The following is a 23,815-nucleotide window of genomic DNA, read 5'->3' as shown; positions in this document are numbered from 1 at the left end:
TACTGTGTTAAGGACTGGCGGAACGCACCATGTATAGATGGTAAGAAACTAGGTGCGTTCGCAGTCCGAGGTCCACCGTGCAGGTAAAAGACCCTGCAGCTAGCTAGACGGACAATATGGCGGTACACTAAAGGATACACGCGTGGGTTAAACCTCACCCAGCGTGAAGAAAGCGATCCTGTTAATCCACAGGACCGCAGTACCGCACTAGTGCGCGAGCAAGTGGTCAGCGGACTTAACCCCAGAAGGGATTGGAGCCCGATTAGACCCTTGCTGGCGTAACACCGCAACTGGGTGTGTAGAGAACCTTAAGGAATATAAGTGCACAAGAGTGCGAGCGATGCCGCACTAACGGACGCCACTAACCACCCAGACTCGGGTATGGAAAGCGCAAGACAGGCGCACGGCGCCGTACTGGCAGGCACAGCTACAGGACGCTGAGATGTGTTTTTAGTGCTGTAGGCTAAGTCGGGCGCTAGGTAGCAGCCATACACCTTCCGCGAACAGACATTCAATAGGGAAGGGGTTTCCAAGGACGACTTGCACTCACAACATACACACATCAACAATTGTTTGACAATACTAGCGCATGGCCGTGCGGTCATGCGCAGTTTATATAACAGCAGCACAGGAAGTGGCCACAGCACTTTTGCCCTTCTAGGACCTGCCAAGAGGACCAATGGAATGTGCTGCAGAGCCTGAGCACATGACCCTCGATCTCCAACGGGAGACCTTACGCTGGGCATGCTCAGTACATGCAGACAAGGACTTAGTCCCAGAGAAGTCCGCTCGCTGCTGACCAGCACTGACTTTAATGGCAGAGACTGGAGAAGCAGCACTAACTCTCAGAACAGAGTGAGAATGAGCAAGACGCTGGGACCGACGTCCTTGCTGAGCAGGCTCCACTGCGGCTGGACAAGAATGGGAGACCGCAGCGGAAGTGGCTCGAGATTCCCCCTGTGCAGAAGCGGGAACTCGACCCCTAACATTACCCCCCCTCCTAGGGCCCCCCCCTCCTTGGGCCTCGCTACGTTCGAAGACAGCAATGAGCTGCGGAGCCCGAATGTGCTCCACAGGCTCCCAGGTTCTATCCTCTGGACCATGACCCTTCCAATCCACCAAATAAAATTTTTTGCCACGTACCACCTTGCTTCCCACAATAGCATTCACCTCAAACTCATCCGTGGATGAACCCGATGTCCCAGCAGATAACTCAGAAAACCGAGACAAACGAACGGGTTTTAAGAGGGAAACGTGAAAGGTATCGGTGATACCAAGGCGTGGAGGAATGGCCAAACGGTAAACCACAGGGTTGACCTGTTCCAGAACTTTAAACGGGCCAATGTAGCGAGGAGCAAACTTAGTGGACTCAACTCGCAGCCTGATGTTACGGGCGGAGAGCCACACTAAGTCGCCGGGAGCAAAGACCGGAGCGGGACGCCGGTGTGTATCAGCCGAAACCCTCATTCTCTCCTTGGAGGCCCGAATGGCATCCTGTGTGCGGTCCCAGATGTCCCGTGCCTCCACCGCCCAGTCTGCCACCCTAGAATCGGTGGATGACACGGGCATGGGCACAGGAACACGCGGATGCTGGCCGTAATTAAGGAGAAAAGGAGTTTGGCCAGTGGAATCGGCTACGGCGTTGTTCAAGGCAAATTCCGCCCAAGGTAGCAAAGATGCCCAGTCATCCTGCCTAGCGGAGACGAAATGTCGCAAATACGTCACCAGAGTCTGGTTGGTTCTCTCCACCAACCCATTCGTCTCGGGATGATATGCAGAGGAGAGGTTTAACTCTATGCTGAGCAAACGGCAGAGCTCTCTCCAAAACCGAGACGCGAACTGGGGACCCCGATCGCTGACAATCTTATCAGGCATACCATGCAATCGAAAAACATGCTTCATGAACAACACCGCCAAGGCCCGTGCTGAGGGTAACCGAGGAAGCGGTACCAAATGTACCATCTTAGAGAAATGGTCGGTGACTACCCAAATAATGGAGCAGCCACGCGACTTGGGTAAGCCCACCACAAAGTCCATTCCGACCATCTCCCAGGGCCTGTCTGCCACCGGTAGAGGGTAAAGCAACCCAGCAGGCCGTTGCCGAGGAGACCGATTCTGGGCGCAAGAAACGCACGCCTGAATATAGTCCTTGACATCTCGGACCATATGCGGCCACCAATATGTTCTCGCCAAAAGCTCAGACGTCCTCTTGGTCCCAAAATGCCCACCCACTCTGGAGGAGTGAGCCCAAGAGAGAACCTCCGGTCGCAAGTTAGCTGGCACGAAAGTCTTGCCCGGGGGCACAGACTCCAGCGAAACCGGAGCTACAGTTCTCAAGCTCTCAGGCGGGACAATAAGCCGAGGCTCCTCCTCCTCCTCCTCAGATGACACTACGGAGCGGGAGAGAGCGTCGGCACGAACGTTCTTCTCCCCGGAGAGAAAATGGAGGGTAAAATGGAACCGGGAGAAAAACAGGGACCATCTAGCCTGGCGAGAATTTAGCCGCTGGGCCGTCTGTATATACACCAAGTTCTTGTGATCAGTGAAGACTTGGAAGGGAAAGCGAGCTCCCTCCAAGAGGTGTCTCCACTCTGAAAAAGCCAACTTCATGGCTAGCAACTCCCTGTCCCCGATGGAATAATTCTTCTCCGCTGGTGTGAAAGTTTTGGAGAAGAAGAAGCAAGGATGCTTCCGACCTTGAGCATCCTTTTGGAAAAGGACTGCTCCAGCACCAACGGATGAGGCATCCACCTCCAAGATGAATGGTTTATCTACATCGGGGCGATGTAAGATGGGAGCGCTAGCGAAGTGTGACTTAATCGAGAGAAAAGCCTTGGAGACCTCCTCTGACCACAACTTGGGATTTGCTCCCTTCTTGGTGAGGGCGACCAAGGGAGCTACCAAAGTTGAGAAGTGTGGAATGAACTGGCGATAGTAATTAATGAACCCCATAAAGCGCTGCACCGCTTTAAGAGAATGGGGTTCCTGCCAGTCCATTACTGCCTGTAGCTTGGCAGGATCCATAGCCAAACCCTGGGCAGAAATGATATACCCAAGGAAAGGCAAGGACTCCTGCTCAAACACACACTTCTCCAACTTAGCGTAGAGGGAGTTTGCCCGTAAGAGGTCGAAGACTTTGCGAACATCTCTCCGATGGGAGTCTATATCTGGAGAGTAGATGAGAATGTCATCCAGATAGACTACGACCGAGGTGGTGAGCATATCCCGAAAGATGTCATTCACAAAGTCTTGGAAAACGGCTGGGGCATTACAGAGCCCAAAGGGCATCACTAGATATTCATAGTGCCCATCCCTGGTGTTAAAAGCCGTCTTCCATTCATCCCCCTCACGGATGCGAATCAGGTTGTAAGCACCCCGCAGATCTAACTTTGTAAATACCTTTGCTCCCCGTAGCCTATCAAAGAGCTCAGATATCAGGGGTAATGGGTACTTGTTCTTAACGGTAATGGCGTTAAGACCCCTGTAGTCTATGCATGGACGTAAGTCTCCAGTCTTCTTCTGTACGAAGAAGAACCCAGCCCCTGCCGGTGACACTGACTTCCTAATGAATCCTCTTGCCAGATTCTCCTGAATATACTGGGACATTGCCTCCGTCTCCGGGAGAGATAACGGGTAGACTCGACCCCGGGGAGGCTCAGCACCAGGCAAGAGGTCAATAGGACAGTCATAGGGACGGTGAGGCGGAAGAGTCTCCGCAGCTCTTTTGGAGAACACGTCTGCATGGGACCAATAGTGCTTGGGGAGAGAGGAAAGATCTGCGGGTACCTGTGTAGTAGCAACCTGAACGCACTCCCTCTGACATCTACCCTCACAGGATTTACTCCATCCCAAAATTCTCCCAGAGGACCACTCAATATGAGGAGAATGGTAGCGAAGCCATGGCATCCCCAACAGGACCTCATCAATTCCCTCAGGAATGACTAATAGGGAGATTATCTCCTGATGTGATGGAGACACAGACAGCGTGAAAGGAATGGTTTGGTGGGTAATCTGTGAAGGTAGTGTTGACCCATTTACCACTCGAACGGTTACTGGCTGGGCGAGCATCACCAAGGGTATTGCGTGACGCTGGGCAAAGGCGGAGGACATAAAGTTACCCTCTGCCCCAGAATCCAAGCAAAGCTCGACCGTAAGAGTGGATGGGCCTATGGTAATTGTCCCCTTGAAGGACAACTTTGAGGCAAACGTCGCCGTGTCTAGTGTACCTCCTCCAACTGCCACTAGACGCTGACGTTTCCCCGACCGCTGAGGACTCTTGGAGACAAGACGTCCTGACTGCTGGCAAACATGACGGACCTTATGTGCACGAGCGGACTGAGACTTAGATCCCGCTCGTGTCACCTCCAAGGTCTCATGTGACTCAGATGCCTGGACTGGGGATTCCAAAGGTTTGGCGAAGGTAGGAGCCAGCCGAAACCTCTGCCTACACTGGGCTCGTTCCAACCTCCGCTCGTTAAAACGGAGGTCTATACGAGTAGAAATAGATATTAACTCCTCCAGTGTGGCAGGAATCTCCCTAGTGGCCAGAGCGTCCTTAACATGGTCAGCCAGGCCCCTCCAGTATATGGGGATAAGGGCTTTGTCCGACCACTCCAGCTCGGAAGCTAAAGTACGGAATCGGACAGAAAAATGGCTGACCAAGGACTCACCCTGAGTTAATGCCAGTAGTTGGAGCGCTGTATCATGGGTGAGTTGAGGTCCTAGAAAGACCTTTTTCAGCGTGCCCAGAAACAACGGAGCACTCTGCACCACATGATCATCACGCTCCCACAGCGGCGTAGCCCACTCCAACGCCCTGTCCGACAACAGCGAGACAATAAATCCCACCTTAGCCCGCTCTGTAGGAAAACGTGCAGCCAGGAGCTCGAGGTGGATAGAGCACTGACTCACGAATCCCCTACAAGTTTTGCAATCTCCAGAAAATTTTTCTGGCAACGGGAGGCGGGATAATGTCGGAACAGGGGTGGCAGTGGACAAGGTTGCTGCCGCCACGCCAGCAGCCTTTACAGCAACTGCGGTAACATCCACAGCTGAGGTTGAGTTCTCGAGAACCTTCAACCTACCCTCCAACTGCTGGATATACCGCAAAGATTGCTGAATGTCCGCCATACTAGCCAGACCTTGGCGCTAGTATTCTGTTAAGGACTGGCGGAACGCACCATGTATAGATGGTAAGAAACTAGGTGCGTTCGCAGTCCGAGGTCCACCGTGCAGGTAAAAGACCCTGCAGCTAGCTAGACGGACAATATGGCGGTACACTAAAGGATACACGCGTGGGTTAAACCTCACCCAGCGTGAAGAAAGCGATCCTGTTAATCCACAGGACCGCAGTACCGCACTAGTGCGCGAGCAAGTGGTCAGCGGACTTAACCCCAGAAGGGATTGGAGCCCGATTAGACCCTTGCTGGCGTAACACCGCAACTGGGTGTGTAGAGAACCTTAAGGAATATAAGTGCACAAGAGTGCGAGCGATGCCGCACTAACGGACGCCACTAACCACCCAGACTCGGGTATGGAAAGCGCAAGACAGGCGCACGGCGCCGTACTGGCAGGCACAGCTACAGGACGCTGAGATGTGTTTTTAGTGCTGTAGGCTAAGTCGGGCGCTAGGTAGCAGCCATACACCTTCCGCGAACAGACATTCAATAGGGAAGGGGTTTCCAAGGACGACTTGCACTCACAACATACACACATCAACAATTGTTTGACAATACTAGCGCATGGCCGTGCGGTCATGCGCAGTTTATATAACAGCAGCACAGGAAGTGGCCACAGCACTTTTGCCCTTCTAGGACCTGCCAAGAGGACCAATGGAATGTGCTGCAGAGCCTGAGCACATGACCCTCGATCTCCAACGGGAGACCTTACGCTGGGCATGCTCAGTACATGCAGACAAGGACTTAGTCCCAGAGAAGTCCGCTCGCTGCTGACCAGCACTGACTTTAATGGCAGAGACTGGAGAAGCAGCACTAACTCTCAGAACAGAGTGAGAATGAGCAAGACGCTGGGACCGACGTCCTTGCTGAGCAGGCTCCACTGCGGCTGGACAAGAATGGGAGACCGCAGCGGAAGTGGCTCGAGATTCCCCCTGTGCAGAAGCGGGAACTCGACCCCTAACATACTGTATACGGGGCTATATGGGGGCCATTATACTGTTGGAGGGCTTTGTGAGGACCATTATACTGTTTGGAGGGCGATGCAGGGGCCTTTATAGTGTATGCAAGATATTATACAGTTTGAAGGTTTTTGTGTTGTCCATCATACTGTGTAGAGCAATGTATAGAGGCCAGTAAGCTGTTTGGAGGGCTGGGTGAGGGCTATTATACTGTTTAGAGGGCTAGTGGGGGTTATTATACAATGTGGATTGTTGTGTCTTTTCAGGAGGGGAGGTTAGGGAGAGGAGGGTACAGTAGGGTTATCATAACAAGTGTGTGAAGTGTACTGGGGAAGAATTTACAGTGGAGCTATCACATTGTGTTTTTTGGAGGCATCATATTTTATGGGGACAATGAAAAGGCTATCTATGGGCGTCAATAGTAGGAAAATTACTTTTTAAAGGTTGAAAAGTTGTGAGATATGTTCTTCTGAGACCCAGCCGAATATTAAGGTTTTTTGGGTGCTCAAATAGAACTTCTGCAATAGGCCCCATGATTTCGATGTACATACCTGGTTCTGACTGATGTTAATAATTTTGTAAGTGGATAGTTTGGAAGGCAAAGAGAAGACACAATGTACAGCGTGAGATTAAGGTACAAAATCACAAATTGAAGCCTAGTGAAGTTGACTATTTCCTTTAAACATTACTTACAGGCAATGTGGGCCAGTATTGTTCATGATTTGGCAAATTCCATCTTGACAATTTGTATATTTTGTTGACACTGCGTCACACTGAGAAACGCAAACCAGTCCTGTCTCCCCAACTATTGGTTCGTAAAAGTCTTGAAAACCAGCTGAGATGTTGGTTAAGCACAATTCTGTAGATGATGAAAAAATTTCAGGCAACATATAACCAATCCTTATCTGCCTCACTAAGTGCTATGCAATGTGTGTGTATACTGTGCTATGTCGCCCAATTTTTCCAGCATTATGGTCAATTATCTCCCAAACAGACATAAATTTAGAACAAAGAATTGACTTTTCCCCTGGTAAAATGGATAAAAAGGTTGTTTTTTTTACTGAGATGACCTCCTTCTATAATGTGAGGACCATGGAGATGAGCTCTTTAGGATCGTCTCTCAGTGATTAGCTAATTGCTGTAGGCCGGCATTCTCATGCACATTGTAAAAAGCTGATTTTGCAATAGTTTCCACATTCCTAGTCAGATATTTCCCCTGCAGCAACCACCACAGTCCGGATTATAGTTCTAGATGGTGGTTATTTGAATGAAAGACCACATCCTGGTGATGCAGAACCACAAATCCACCTGATTGGGGGCTATTTATTTAATGCAGCGGGGGTAATTTTTCTGGTGTAACCTGCTGGCCATTAGCATGGTCTGATGTTGGTGCCAGTGTGATTGTGTAAATAATAAACTGCTTTTGACCTATTTAGGGCATGGAAAGTAATATTTGACCCAGGGATATAAAGAGAATCCAAAGAACTCTGTGTCATGCCCTGCCCCTGAGGATCTAACACTTTAGTCAATGCAGTGACCAGAATCATGCCCCGCCCCTGAGGATCTAACACTTTAGTCAATGTAGTGACCAGAGTCATGCCCCGCCCCTTAGAATCTAACACTTTAGTCAATGTAGTGACCAGAGTCATGCCCCACCCCTTAGGATCTAACACTTTAGTCAATGTAGTGACCAGAGTCATGCCCCACCCCTTAGGATCTAACACTTTAGTCAATGTAGTGACCAGAGTCATGCCCCGCCCCTGAGGATCTAACACTTTAGTTAATGTAGTGGCCAGAGTCATGCCCTGTCCCTGAGGATCTAACACTTTAGTTAATGTAGTGGCCAGAGTCATGCCCCGCCCCTGAGGATCTAACACTTTAGTTAATGTAGTGGCCAGAGTCATGCCCTGTCCCTGAGGATCTAACACTTTAGTTAATGTAGTGGCCAGAGTCATGCCCCGCCCCTGAGGATCTAACACTTTAGTTAATGTAGTGGCCAGACTCATGCCCCGCCCCGCCCCGGAGGATCTAACACTTTAGTCAATGTAGTGGCCAGAGTTTTCCTACAAAAGTCATCTCTCCTCCAACACATTGCTTACCTTTTTCACTTTTCAGATCGTTAGTCTCTGTAATTTGGAATTCATCAGAAATGCAATTACTAATCTTCACATCTTCTGCGAGTTAAAAAAAAAATAAATTAATTCAACTGTTCAACTACAGAACAAAGTCCTTGTTACCAATGTGGTTTAGAATGCAATTTATATTCAATGTGAATACAGTTATGGTGAAATACCATTTACGATGTAGACCCTTTAATTCACCAGATCCTAAACAGGCAGAGGGGGGGCGGGGCATTAGAATAGATAAGGAGTCTAAACCCAAGATGGACTCTTTCTCACTTGGTCACCCATGTCAGTTACATATACTTGAGTGCCAGCAACAAAACGAGTTAAAGTTTTCTAAGCTGGAAGCGAACAATATCATCTTCACTTATTATTACTATGTTCAAGTTACAGTTTGAAAGATCGTTTTAGCCTGAAATTCCTTGAGGAGGAGCATTTTGCTTATTTCTACACAGACGAAGCTCTCATGGTCTATATACAGTACTGCGCAAAAGTAAAAAAATTGCTTTCTCAGTAAGAATGCTGTCAAAAATGGAGCTATTATTGTTGGCCAATTCTTGGAGTCCTCAAAGTTTCTATATAGAAGGTTGGGTTTTTGGCCACAATTCTTTCATGAAGACCACTTCTGGCCAGAAGACTCCAAACAGTTGATACAAGCACACTGGTTGCTCCCAGTTTTGAGCTAATGGCACTACTGGGCATCTTTCGACTTCCAAGGGAAGTAAGCACAATGTGTCTTTAGTCTGCTGTACTAAGATTTCTTGGCCTACCACTATATCTGCAGCCCTCAATGTTGCCCATTTCTTGGTGTCCTCAATGCTAATACGTACACGTAGATACTTACCCATCATGAAATGCCATCAGTGTCCGCTTAGCTCCAAATTTATTCTGCCGCAGCTAAATGACAGCAAATATACAACCAATGTAATTAAGGACAAGGAGGACTGGAAGAGATGATCCGGCTCCACAGAGCCCTGATCTCACATCATCCAGTCTGTCTGGGATCACATGAAGGATCCGCAAAAGCCTCATACACAGAAGATCTGGGGTCACGTCTCTGATATTTTTAGAAGAGCCTCCATGCTGAGTTCCTTGAAAAACTGTGTGCATGTGTATCTATAAGAAGTTAACTGATACAAAAATAAGCCAAGAGAACACTTCTAGTTTTGGAAAAATTCTTACTTTGCAGCATTTTTTACACTACTGAGTAAAACTTTTGTACAGTCTCGCATATATGGAGGAGCACATAGCTTTCATATGAGTGAAATCGGGTCTCGCACGCTTTTACTTACCAGAACTCTTACATACGATACTGCTCATCCCTGTTTCTACATCTTTCAAGACGTCTTTATACTGCTGCGTTACATTGATGTCAGACTTGAATTCTATCTCGATAATAACATCATAATCCACCATAACACTTCCATTTCTGTTGATGAGAGGTATAGCATGTTATCCCAACAGAAACACAACTCCTGGACCCCTAATTTCCATCGTATTAAGATCAAAAATTTTCTAGTAAAGTTAATAGGTAAAACCCAAAAAATTTCATCTCCTCAGCAGTTCCATGATACTTCCTGCCATGCCCATCATAAAAGTTTAACCAACATACGGATACATCATTGTGGAAAATCGAGCTACTGTGCCCCATATCTCTGCCGATGGTCAGATGGTAATCCAAACATGTCTTAAAGTTATGATTAATGTAATATTGTGTTGAGTCACCTTCCACCGCTAAACAAACCTCTGTAACTATGTGTGAGGCCAATGTTTGAGAAGGTTCATACCAATCACGCAATTATTTACCTGATGGACAGAATTTTCACATCCTTATAACCTGGAACATCTTTGTAGACAACTTTCATCTGTTATGGTGAAAATAAAGGGAGCAATGTTACACTCTGATCTCCAGTGAGCCCCAATGAATCCCGACTATGCTGACCTCCATGACCCGACTACTTGTTTGACTAGTTCTTGGCTCTCCTACCATTCTACATTTAAGCTCCACCTGATCTCAGTGAACAACCCATGTCCTTTTTGACTTTGCTTGCCCAGCTCATTCTTCTTTCCGTAGTGGAACTTCTTGATATTGACAATATTCAACCCATTCCCATTATATTTGGTCCAAACTCTTAGAATAGCTTAGTACCTCCACTATAACTAGTATCTGGGTTAAAGGGTGTCCTAAAAAAAATATTTCTCTGGGTATCGTGGGAACTTCTGACATTTTGGAGTCTTAGTCATGGATCCTGGCTGAGTTCTATATTTCTCAATTGCATGCCTCAAATAAAGGCCAAGACTCGGACCGTGTAGTGGTCACTACAGACTCGTAGATACGAGAGGTCTACCCTTATCTTACTTTGTTACATGCTAGCAGCCTGGACTTCCATGACAAACACCAGGTGGCCAGGCGTTAGGAAATATAACATTGACATCTCGTGACAAAACAAAGGGTAAGCAGATACTAATAAGCAAAAAGTATACTATTTGTATTCTGTTATTAGACCCCTCGATAAGGGTAGGTTACAGAATATGCAGAGGTGATGAAAATGATCTAAATACTTACATCTTTTTTGAAATCCGTGTCAAACTTTTTAAACTCATCGGATTTATCATCTTTCAAATTATTATCAAACTCCAAGTGAATGAATCGTAGCCTCACGTTTACAGTCGTGGTGACACTCGGTCCTGTGTAGAGAGAATGATGGCTTGAATAACTGAATAAAGATCTAAAAAAAATCTCTTCTGCTCTAAAACTGCTCTAAATATCTCTAAAAACATCAACGGGCATCAGCAAAGTCTAATCCCATCCTCTTACCCGCTTTCTTGAATCCCATATCTTTTACCCATCACATATATTTCCAAAATCACATAAATGTACAGGGTGGGCCATGTATATGGATAAACCTAAATATAATGGGAATGGTTGGTGATATCAACTTCTTGTTTGTGGCACATTAGTATATGGGGGGGGGGGAACTTTTCAAGAAGGGTGGTGACCATGGCGGCCATTTTGAAGTCAGCCATTTTGGATCCAACTTTATAAATGGCCCACCCAGGTGCATCCATATAAATGGCCCACCCTATAGTTTAAGATGAGATTCTTACCGATCACAACTCTGTCTATGACGTTTTCACAAAAGGGTCCATAAAAATTTTCATGGCATATGCACTTTATTCCATCATAAGTGCCTCCATTGTGACATTGCTCTGTAGGAAAGAGATATATGGTTATAATGCATTCATCTAATATATAAAGCTGAATGTGTGTGTGTATGTATGTATGTATGTCCGGGATTGGCATCTGCACCGTCGCAGCTACAGCCACAAAATTTTGCACAGTCACACGTCTGGACCCTGAGAGCGTCATAGGCTACGTTGTGAGGCAAAATTTTAACCCCGCGCGTTCCAATTCACCAAACAATTTTGCCCCTATCTACATAATGGGGAAAAAGTGAAAGGAAAAGTGTTGGAGTCAAATTGACAGCTGCCAGATGTGAACAAGGGGAACTTAAAGAGTGAGAGCCATGGCGCCAAAGAGTATATACCGTACAGATGCTAAGGTGGGGCTCTGACATGGAAAACTCACCACAGGGATATGAACACACACACAAAAGGCGCCACAAACTACCACGTGCTTGAACACATACACCAACCTCGCCACATAAAAGTTGAAACACAAAAGTCGCCGCTCAAAACTCGCCACGCGCAAAACTCGCCACATGCAAAACTAGGCTCACGCAAAACTCGCCGCACGTGCAAAACTTGCACACGCGGAAAAATTGCCACATGCACAAAAGTTGCAACACATGCAAAAGTTGCCTCACACAAAACTTGCACATACTCAAAACGCACCACACATAAAACTCGCCACGAGCAAAATTCGCCATGCACAAAACTTGCTGCACACAACTTGCTACACTAACCTATCACATGCAACTCGATACACAAAAAGTTGCTACACGCATGTCGCCACACAAAACTCATCTCACAAAAGTCGCTACATGCATGTCGCCACATGCAACTCAACACACACAACTTGACACATGAAACTTGCCCTAAAACACACACATGTCTGGTATTATCCTTCAAAAATAAAAATCTGTTTAATAAGCAGACAAACTACAAGAGCAACAAATGTACCATATAGGAAATACGGCAGCTGTCAGTAACATGACCTGTCTATTATTTGTATGTGTGAGCTAATATATACTGCCAGGGGGGAGGGCTTCCTGTTGGCTGGGGATTTATCAGGCTGCCAATTTAGCTTACAAATACTTAGGTAAAAATACTGAGCAAATAACGTGTGAACGCGGTCTAATAAAGGAGGAGATGACACACAGATATATACTATATACAGGAGGAGATGACACACAGGTATATACTATATACAGGAGAGATGACACACAGGTATATACTATATACAAGAGGAGATGACACACAGGTGTATACTATATACAGGAGGAGATGACACACAGGTATATACTATATACAGGAGCAGATGACACACAGGTATATACTATATACAGGAGCAGATGACACACAGGTATATACTATATACAGGAGGAGATGACTTACAGGTATATACTATATACAGGAGGAGATGACACACGTATATACTATATACAGGAGGAGATGACATACAGGTATATACTATATACAGGAGGAGATGACACACAGGTATATACTATATACAGGAGAGATGACACACAGGTATATACTATATACAGGAGGAGATGACACACAGGTATATACTATATACAGGAGGAGATGACTTACAGGTATATACTATATACAGGAGGAGATGACACATGTATATACTATATACAGGAGGAGATGACATACAGGTATATACTATATACAGGAGGAGATGACACACAGGTATATACTATATACAGGAGGAGATGACACACAGGTATATAATATATACAGGAGGAGATGACTTACAGGTATATACTATATACAGGAGGAGATGACATACAGGTATATACTATATACAGGAGGAGATGACACACAGGTATATACTATATACAGGAGGAGATGACACACAGGTATATACTATATACAGGAGCAGATGACTTACAGGTATCTATATATATAATTGCCTAAGGGTTTTTCCGTCTGTCTGTCTGTCTGTCTGTCTGTCTGTCCTTGAAATCCCGGCTCTCTGATTGGTCGAGGCCGCCAGGCCTCGACCAATCAGCAACGGGCACAGCGACGATGATGTCATAAAGGACGTAGACATCCCGCGTCTCTGATTCAGCGACGGGCACAGTATCGACGTAGATGTCATAATGGTTGCCATGGCGACGATGATGTCATAAAGGTTGCCTCGACCAATCAGCGACGGGCACAGTCTGCCGCGAATTCTGGAATCATCATTGTCCATATACTACGGGGACATGCATATTCTAGAATACCCAATGCGTTAGACACTTCTATATTGATCAGTCCTCCTGACATTCTATATTGATCAGTCCTCCTGACACTTCTATATTGATCAGTCCTCCTGATACCTCTATATTGATCAGTCCTCCTGACACTTCTATATTGATCAGTCCTCCTGACACTTTTATATTGATCAGTCCTCCTGACACTTCTATATTGATCAGTCCTCCTGACACTTCAATATTGATCAGTCCTCCTGACACTTCTATATTGATCAGTCCTCCTGACACTTCTATATTGATCAGTCCTCCTGATACCTCAATATTGATCAGTCCTCCTGACACTTCTATATTGATCAGTCCTCCTGATACCTCTATATTGATCAGTCCTCCTGACACTTCAATATTGATCAGTCCTCCTGACACCTTTATATTGATCAGTCCTCCTGACACTTCTATATTGATCAGTCCTCCTGACACTTCTATATTGATCAGTCCTCCTGACATTCTATATTGATCAGTCCTCCTGACACTTCTATATTGATCAGTCCTCCTGACACTTCTATATTGATCAGTCCTCCTGACACTTCTATATTGATCAGTCCTCCTGACACCTCTATATTGATCAGTCCTCCTGACACTTCTGTATTGATCAGTCCTCCTGACACTTCTATATTGATCAGTCCTCCTGACACTTCTGTATTGATCAGTCCTCCTGACACCTCTATATTGATCAGTCCTCCTGACACTTCTATATTGATCAGTCCTCCTGACTCTTCTATATTGATCAGTCCTCCTGACACTTCTATATTGATCAGTCCTCCTGACACCTCTATATTGATCAGTCCTCCTGACACTTCTATATTGATCAGTCCTCCTGACACCTCTATATTGATCAGTCCTCCTGACACTTCTATATTGATCAGTCCTCCTGACACTTCTATATTGATCAGTCCTAATGACACTTCTATATTGATCAGTCCTCCTGACATTCTATATTGATCAGTCCTCCTGACACTTCTATATTGATCAGTCCTGCTGACATTCTATATTGATCAGTCCTCCTGACACTTCTATATTGATCAGTCCTCCTGACACTTCTATATTGATCAGTCCTCCTGACACCTCTATATTGATCAGTCCTCCTGACATTCTATATTGATCAGTCCTCCTGACACTTCTATATTGATCAGTCCTCCTGACATTCTATATTGATCAGTCCTCCTGACACTTCTATATTGATCAGTCCTCCTGACACTTCTATATTGATCAGTCCTCCTGACACTTCTATATTGATCAGTCCTCCTGACATTTCTATATTGATCAGTCCTCCTGACACTTCTATATTGATCAGTCCTCCTGACACCTCTATATTGATCAGTCCTCCTGACACTTCTATATTGATCAGTCCTCCTGACACTTCTGTATTGATCAGTCCTCCTGATACCTCTATATTGATCAGTCCTCCTGACACTTCTGTATTGATCAGTCCTCCTGACACTTCTATATTGATCAGTCCTCTTGACACCTCTATATTGATCAGTCCTCCTGACTCTTCTATATTGATCAGTCCTCCTGACACTTCTATATTGATCAGTCCTCCTGACACCTCTATATTGATCAGTCCTCCTGACACTTCTGTATAGATCAGTCCTCCTGACACTTCTGTATTGATCAGTCCTCCTGACACTTCTGTATTGATCAGTCCTCCTGATACCTCTATATTGATCAGTCCTCCTGACACTTCTATATTGATCAGTCCTCCTGACTCTTCTATATTGATCAGTCCTCCTGACACTTCTATATTGATCAGTCCTCCTGACACCTCTATATTGATCAGTCCTCCTGACACTTCTATATTGATCAGTCCTCCTGACACCTCTATATTGATCAGTCCTCCTGACACTTCTATATTGATCAGTCCTCCTGACACTTCTATATTGATCAGTCCTAATGACACTTCTATATTGATCAGTCCTCCTGACATTCTATATTGATCAGTCCTCCTGACACTTCTATATTGATCAGTCCTCCTGACATTCTATATTGATAAATCCTCCTGACACTTCTATATTGATCAGTCCTCCTGACAGCTCTATATTGATAAATCCTCCTGACACTTCTATATTGATCAGTCCTCCTGACACCACTTTATTGATAAATCCTCCTGACACTTCTGTATTGATCAGTCCTCCTGATACCTCTATATTGAAAAATCCTCCTGACAATTCTATATTGATCAGTCCTCCTGACACTTCTATATTGATCAGTCCTCCTGACACTTCTATATTGATCAGTTCTCCTGACACTTCTATATTGATCAGTCCTCCTGACACTTCTATATTGATCAGTCCTCCTGACACTTCTATATTGATCAGTCCTCCTGACACTTCTATATTGATCAGTCCTCCTGACACTTCTATATTGATCAGTCCTCCTGACACCTCTATATTGATCAGTCCTCCTGACTCTTCTATATTGATCAGTCCTCCTGACACTTCTATATTGATCAGTCCTCCTGACACCTCTATATTGATCAGTCCTCCTGACATTCTATATTGATCAGTCCTCCTGACACTTCTATATTGATCAGTCCTCCTGACACCTCTATATTGATCAGTCCTCCTGACACTTCTATATTAATCAGTCCTCCTGACACTTCAGTATTGATCAGTCCTCCTGACACTTCTATATTGATCAGTCCTCCTGACACTTCTATATTGATCAGTGCTCCTGACACTTCTATATTGATCAGTCCTCCTGACATTCTATATTGATCAGTCCTCCTGACACTTCTATATTGATCAGTCCTCCTGACACTTCTATATTGATCAGTCCTCCTGACTCTTCTATATTGATCAGTCCTCCTGACACTTCTATATTGATCAGTCCTCCTGACACCTCTATATTGATCAGTCCTCCTGACACTTCAATATTGATCAGTCCTCCTGACACTTCTATATTGATCAGTCCTGAAGACACTTCTATATTGATCAGTCCTCCTGACACTTCTATATTGATCAGTCCTAAAGACACTTCTATATTGATCAGTCCTCCTGACACTTCTATATTGATCAGTCCTAATGACACTTCTATATTGATCAGTCCTCCTGACATTCTATATTGATCAGTCCTCCTGACACTTCTATATTGATCAGTCCTCCTGACATTCTATATTGATAAATCCTCCTGACACTTCTATATTGATCAGTCCTCCTGACAGCTCTATATTGATAAATCCTCCTGACACTTCTATATTGATCAGTCCTCCTGACACCACTTTATTGATAAATCCTCCTGACACTTCTGTATTGATCAGTCCTCCTGATACCTCTATATTGATAAATCCTCCTGACAATTCTATATTGATCAGTCCTCCTGACACTTCTATATTGATCAGTCCTCCTGACACTTCTATATTGATCAGTCCTCCTGACACTTCTATATTGATCAGTCCTCCTGACACTTCTATATTGATCAGTCCTCCTGACACCTCTATATTGATCAGTCCTCCTGACACCTCTATATTGATCAGTCCTCCTGACACTTCTATATTGATCAGTCCTCCTGACACCTCTATATTGATCAGTCCTCCTGACATTCTATATTGATCAGTCCTCCTGACACTTCTATATTGATCAGTCCTCCTGACACCTCTATATTGATCAGTCCTCCTGACACTTCTATATTGATCAGTCCTCCTGACACCTCTATATTGATCAGTCCTCCTGACACTTCTATATTGATCAGTCCTCCTGACACTTCTATATTGATCAGTCCTCCTGACACCTCTATATTGATCAGTCCTCCTGACACCTCTATATTGATCAGTCCTCCTGACATTCTATATTGATCAGTCCTCCTGACACTTCAATATTGATCAGTCCTCCTGACACCTCTATATTGATCAGTCCTCCTGACACTTCTATATTAATCAGTCCTCCTGACACTTCAGTATTGATCAGTCCTCCTGACACTTCTATATTGATCAGTCCTCCTGACACTTCTATATTGATCAGTGCTCCTGACACTTCTATATTGATCAGTCCTCCTGACATTCTATATTGATCAGTCCTCCTGACACTTCTATATTGATCAGTCCTCCTGACACTTCTATATTGATCAGTCCTCCTGACACTTCTATATTGATCAGTCCTCCTGACACTTCTATATTGATCAGTCCTCCTGACACTTCTATATTGATCAGTCCTCCTGACACTTCAATATTGATCAGTCCTCCTGACACTTCTATATTGATCAGTCCTCCTGACACTTCTATATTGATCAGTCCTCCTGACACTTCTATATTGATCAGTCCTCCTGACACTTCTATATTGATCAGTCCTCCTGACACTTCAATATTGATCAGTCCTCCTGACACTTCTATATTGATCAGTCCTCCTGACACTTCTATATTGATCAGTCCTCCTGACACTTCTATATTGATCAGTCCTCCTGACACTTCTATATTGATCAGTCCTCCTGACACTTGACGATGATGTCATAAAGGACGTAGATATCCCACGTCTCTGATTCAGCGACGGGCACAGTATCGACGTAGATGTCATAATGGTTGCCATGGCGATGATGATGTCATAAAGGTTGCCTCGACCAATCAGCGACAGGCACAGTCTGCCGCGAATTCTGGAATCATCATTGTCCATATACTACGGGGACATGCATATTCTAGAATACCCGATGCGTTAGGCCTCGACCAATCAGAGACCGGCACAGCATCGACGTAGAAATCCCGCGTCTCTGATTGGTCGAGGCCGCCAGGCCTCGACCAATCAGCGATGAGCACAGCGGCGATGATGTCATACAGGACGTAGATATCCCGCGTCTCTGATTGGTCGAGGCTGCCAGGCCTCGACCAATCAGCAACGGGCACAACGACGATGATATCATAATGGTTGCCATGGCGACGATGATGTCATAAAGGTCGCCTCGACCAATCAGCGACGGGCACAGTGTGCCGCGAATTCTGGAATCATCATTGTCCATATACTACTGGGACATGCATATTCTAGAATACCCGATGCGTTAGAATCGGGCCACAATCTAGTATACTGTATACAGGAGGAGATGACATACAGGTATATACTATATACAGGAGGAGATGACACACAGGTATATACTATATACAGGAGGAGATGACACACAGGTATATACTATATACAGGAGGAGATGACTTACAGGTATATACTATATACAGGAGGAGATGACATACAGGTATATACTATATACAGGAGGAGATGACATACAGGTATATACTATATACAGGAGGAGATGACAACCTGGTATATACTATATACAGGGGAGATGACATACAGGTACATACTATACACAGGGCCGATGACACACAGGTATATACTATATACAATGGAGATGACACACAGGTATATACTATATACAGGAGGAGATGATAAACAGGTATATACTATATACTGGAGGAGATGACACACAGGTATATACTATATACAGGAGGAGATGACTTACAGGTATATACTATATACAGGAGCAGATGACACACAGGTATATACTATATACAGGAGCAGATGACACACAGGTATATACTATATACAGGAGGAGATGACTTACAGGTATATACTATACACAGGAGGAGATGACACACGTATATACTATATACAGGAGGAGATGACATACAGGTATATACTTTATACAGGAGGAGATGACACACAGGTATATACTATATACAGGAGGAGATGACACACTGGTATATACTATATACAGGAGGAGATGACTTACAGGTATATACTATATACAGGAGGAGATGACACACGTATATACTATATACAGGAGGATATGACATACAGGTATATACTATATACAGGAGGAGATGACACACAGGTATATACTATATACAGGAGGAGATGACACACAGGTATATACTATATACAGGAGGAGATGACTTACAGGTATATACCATATACAGGAGGAGATGACATACAGGTATATACTATATACAGGAGGAGATGACATACAGGTATATACTATATACAGGAGGAGATGACAACCTGGTATATACTATATACAGGGGAGATGACATACAGGTACATACTATATACAGGGCCGATGACACCCAGGTATATACTATATACAATGGAGATGACACACAGGTATATACTATATACAGGAGGATATGATAAACAGGTATATACTATATACTGGAGGAGATGACACACAGGTATATACTATATACAGGAGCAGATGATACACAGTTACATACTATATACAGGAGGAGATGACATACAGGTATATACTATATACAGGAGATGACATACAGGTATATAGTATATACAGAAGAGATGACATACAGGTATAAAATATATACAGGAGGAGATGACACATGGGTATATACAATATACATGACAAGTGTTAGGGGGGAATGAGAGATGTGAGGGGGAAAATAAGAGTAGTGAGGGGAAAAATGAGAGGTGTAAGGGAGAAAATGAGAGGCATGATGGGAAAATAAGAGACGTGAGGTGCTATAACTAACCACAGATATTTACTATGCCCAGGCAACGCCGGGCTCTTCAGCTAGTAAATACATATTTGTGAACATATATATATTGTTGTTGGAATCAGATGTTGAGTCAGCCACCAGAGTTCATTGCCGCCAGAGGTCAGGGCTGCCCTTTGGTGCCAGTCTCTATTATTACACTTGGTTACTCTACTCATGCACATGGGTCATTGGGTAAAATACTATTTTTATGCCTACAAATATACATATTTTCTGGTTGTTTTTCTCATCAATTAATGATAACATTGGGTTTCCTGACACGTAGAAGGAACCAGAGATTTAGAAGATCTGCAGTTATGATCTGCTTTTGTTACCAGTTTTCACACATTCAAGTCAAATAGATGACATAATGTATGTATTCATTGCTGTCACTTGCTTATTATCTTGTTTATTGGCTATCACTTGGTAAACAATGTTTACACATTTTCATTGCAATACTCCTTATGACCACAAGGTGTGCTGTGGTTTATATGTTCTAAATAGTGGAGACCCAGGTTCAAATCTAAAAAGGTCAGTGTTTTGCCTCTGCACTGTTTGCAGGTGGACCTATTTTTACATTGAATATTATCTGCCAATCACTTTTAGATGAACAAACTACAGCGATCAATTTCATATATCTTGGGGGACTGATATTAGATGCCAGACATATGCTGGAATTGGTTATTATATCATTTTAATGAACAGGGGTCCCACTCTATGTCATCTACATGCCTTGTGAGGGCAAATGTATAGATGTTGCCTTCATGAGATAAACACTATTAACTTTCTTACAATAATGTCCTTTGAAAAAAAAAAATACAAAAAATAAATTTGACTTACGTATTGTAGGTACATTTGGTTTTGCTGTAATTTTGGTTGTAATTGGAATTCTGGTTGTAGTTTTGGATTCAGTCGTGGGAAAAATGGTGGTGAGTGAAGCTGAGGCTGAGGGTTTCGATTTCGATGACTCAAGAATTGTTGAGCTTGGAGGTTTTGTAAATGAAGACCCTGCTGCAGATAAAGTTTCTTCAGAACCCCTTGTGGTCATCAGTGATCCTTTAGATATCGTAATATATGGTGTTGATAATGATAAGTCACCAGGTGTCTGGAAGTTTGTAGTTATATCAGCAGTAGAACTTTTTCCAGAAACATCAGAAGTCGTAAATAAAGCCTGAGAAGACTGAGTTGCTGGCAATGGTGATGTTTCCATGTCTCCAGATACTGTTGTATCAGTGACTCCAGAATCTTCACGTGACGTTTCAGTAATCAATACAGTTGTGTATATGATATTGGTTGATGGAGACCTAGTCTCTTTGCTTACAGGTGTCATTGATATGTCAGTTACAGATGTGGATGTCACTTCAGTGTCCCAAGTCTCCTCAAGCGTTGTGGATATTTCTGGTATATCAGTTGGAGTTGTTTCAGTGTCTTCAGATCCTTCGGGTGAGGTTGGTGTTTCTATGCCCCCAGGCCCCTCAAGTGTTGTGGATATTTCAGTTACAGTACTTGTAGTCGTGATTACTTCAGTTACAGATTTGGATGTTGCTTCAGTGTCCCAAGTCTCCACAAGCGTTGTGGATATTTCTGGTATATCAGTTGGACTTGTTTCAGTGTCTTCAGATCCTTCGGGTGTGGTTGGTGTTTCTATGTCCCCAGGCCCCTCAAGTGTTGTGGATATTTCAGTTACAGTACTTAAAGTTGTGATTACTTCAGTTACAGATGTGTAAGTCGCTTCAGTGTCCCCAGTCTCCTCAAGCGTTGTGGATATTTCTGGTATATCAGTTGGAGTTGTTTCAGTGTCTTCAGATCCTTCGGGTGAGGTTGGTGTTTCTATGTCTCCAGACCCCTCAATGGTTGTGGATATTTCAGGCACATCAGTTGGAGTTGTTTCAGTGTCTTCAGATCCTTCGGGTGTGGTTGGTGTTTCTATGTCCCCAGGCCCCTCAAGTGTTGTGGATATTTCAGTTACAGTACTTAAAGTTGTGATTACTTCAGTTACAGATGTGTAGGTCGCTTCAGTGTCCCCAGTCTCCTCAAGCGTTGTGGATATTTCTGGTATATCAGTTGGAGTTGCTTCAGTGTCTTCAGATCCTTCGGGTGAGGTTGGTGCTTCTATGTCTCCAGACCCCTCAATGGTTGTGGATATTTCAGGCACATCAGTTGTAGTTGTTTCAGTGTCTTCAGATCCTTCGGGTGTGGTTGGTGTTTCTATGTCCCCAGATCCTTCGATTGTTGTGGATATTTCAGGCACATCAGTTGGAGATGTTTCAATGTCTCCAGATCCTTCAGGTGCGGGTGATGGATCTACATCTCCAGACCCCTCAAATGTTTTTGAAATATCAAATACATATAAGGAATCAGAGAGGGAATTTTTATATGAATTTATCTTATTTGGTCTTTTATTTTTCCCTTCGTTGAGAAATGTCTTTTTTTTGCTTGGGAAAATAATAGAATATTTTTTTACAAGTGGTACTTGGTTGCCTATTTTTTCATTAGTTATATCTTTACTCACTAAGATATATTCCTTATCCAGGTCTGGTTCATCTTCTTGGATATTTTGTTCATTTTGATCTGTACTCTCCAAATATATTTTATGCTCTTCTCCTTTATTCTTGACTTGTTTAGTAAAGTCTGATTTCTCTGGATCTTGACCTAACCATCCAAGACGACTCCCTTCGGCCACTAATAAACATAAAGAAATATTGTTTAAAATGTGAAATATTCATTTTTATTATTACCTTTCAACACCTGAAAACAGAAAATATTAAAATAATATTCAAATATTGAACACAGATATAATAATTATTATTATGGTATATATCTTTGTCCAACTTAATAAGCACATATCATGGGCTAGTGCTGATTTTCTAAAGACTAATCAAGATGAGCAAACGATATTTATATATATATATATATATATATATATATATATATATATATATATATACAGTACAGACCAAAAGTTTGGACACACCTTCTCATTTAAAGATTTTTCTGTATTTTCATGACTGAAGGCATCAAGACTATGAATTAACACATGTGGAATTATATACTTAACAAAAAAGTGTGAAACAACGGAAAATATGTCTCATATTCTAGGTTCTTCAAAGTAGCCACCTTTTACTGTGATGACTGCTTTGCACACTCTTGGCATTCTCTTGATGAGCTTCAAGAGGTAGTCACCGGGAATGGTTTTCTCTTCACAGGTGTGCCCTGCCAGGTTTAATAAGTGGTATTTCTTGCCTTATAAATGGGGATGGGACGATCACATGAGGACTGCCCCAGGAAAGGAAGACCAAGAGTCACCTCTGCTTCTGAGGATAAGTTTATCCGAGTCACCAGCCTCAGAAATCGCAGGTTAACAGCAGCTCAGATTAGAGATCAGGTCAATGCCACATAGAGTTCTAGCAGCAGACACATCTCTACAACAACTGTTAAGAGGAGACTTTGTGCAGCAGGCCTTCATGGTAAAATAGCTGCTAGGAAACCACTGCTAAGGACAGGCAGCAAGCAGAAGAGACTTGTTTGAGCTAAAGAACACAAGGAATGGACATTAAACCAGTGGAAGTCTGTGCTTTGGTTTGATGAGTCCAAATTTGAGATATTTGGTTCCAACCACCGTGTCTTTGTGCGATGCAGAAAAGGT

General features: G+C 43.8%; 1 protein-coding gene across 1 annotated transcript in view; it reads right to left on the bottom strand.

The window, feature by feature from the left end:
* The window catches only part of LOC138677302 (mucin-17-like), a 41,487-nt gene that overhangs the window by 4,332 nt on the left and 13,340 nt on the right, over positions 1-23,815 (bottom strand). The window contains exons 2-8 of the mRNA XM_069767337.1: positions 21,010-22,851; positions 11,368-11,469; positions 10,826-10,947; positions 10,066-10,124; positions 9,552-9,688; positions 8,236-8,310; positions 6,830-6,995 (exon numbers count right to left, since the gene is read on the bottom strand). Of these exons, the coding sequence (XP_069623438.1) occupies positions 6,830-6,995; positions 8,236-8,310; positions 9,552-9,688; positions 10,066-10,124; positions 10,826-10,947; positions 11,368-11,469; positions 21,010-22,851 (2,503 nt within the window). The remainder of the gene's footprint in view (positions 1-6,829; positions 6,996-8,235; positions 8,311-9,551; positions 9,689-10,065; positions 10,125-10,825; positions 10,948-11,367; positions 11,470-21,009; positions 22,852-23,815) is intronic.

The sequence above is a fragment of the Ranitomeya imitator genome, chromosome 4 (assembly GCF_032444005.1).
Source record: "Ranitomeya imitator isolate aRanImi1 chromosome 4, aRanImi1.pri, whole genome shotgun sequence".
Classification (NCBI taxonomy): Eukaryota; Metazoa; Chordata; class Amphibia; order Anura; family Dendrobatidae; genus Ranitomeya; species Ranitomeya imitator.
The sequence above is the reverse complement of the archived record's forward strand: the minus strand, read 5'-3'. Positions and strand labels throughout refer to the sequence as shown.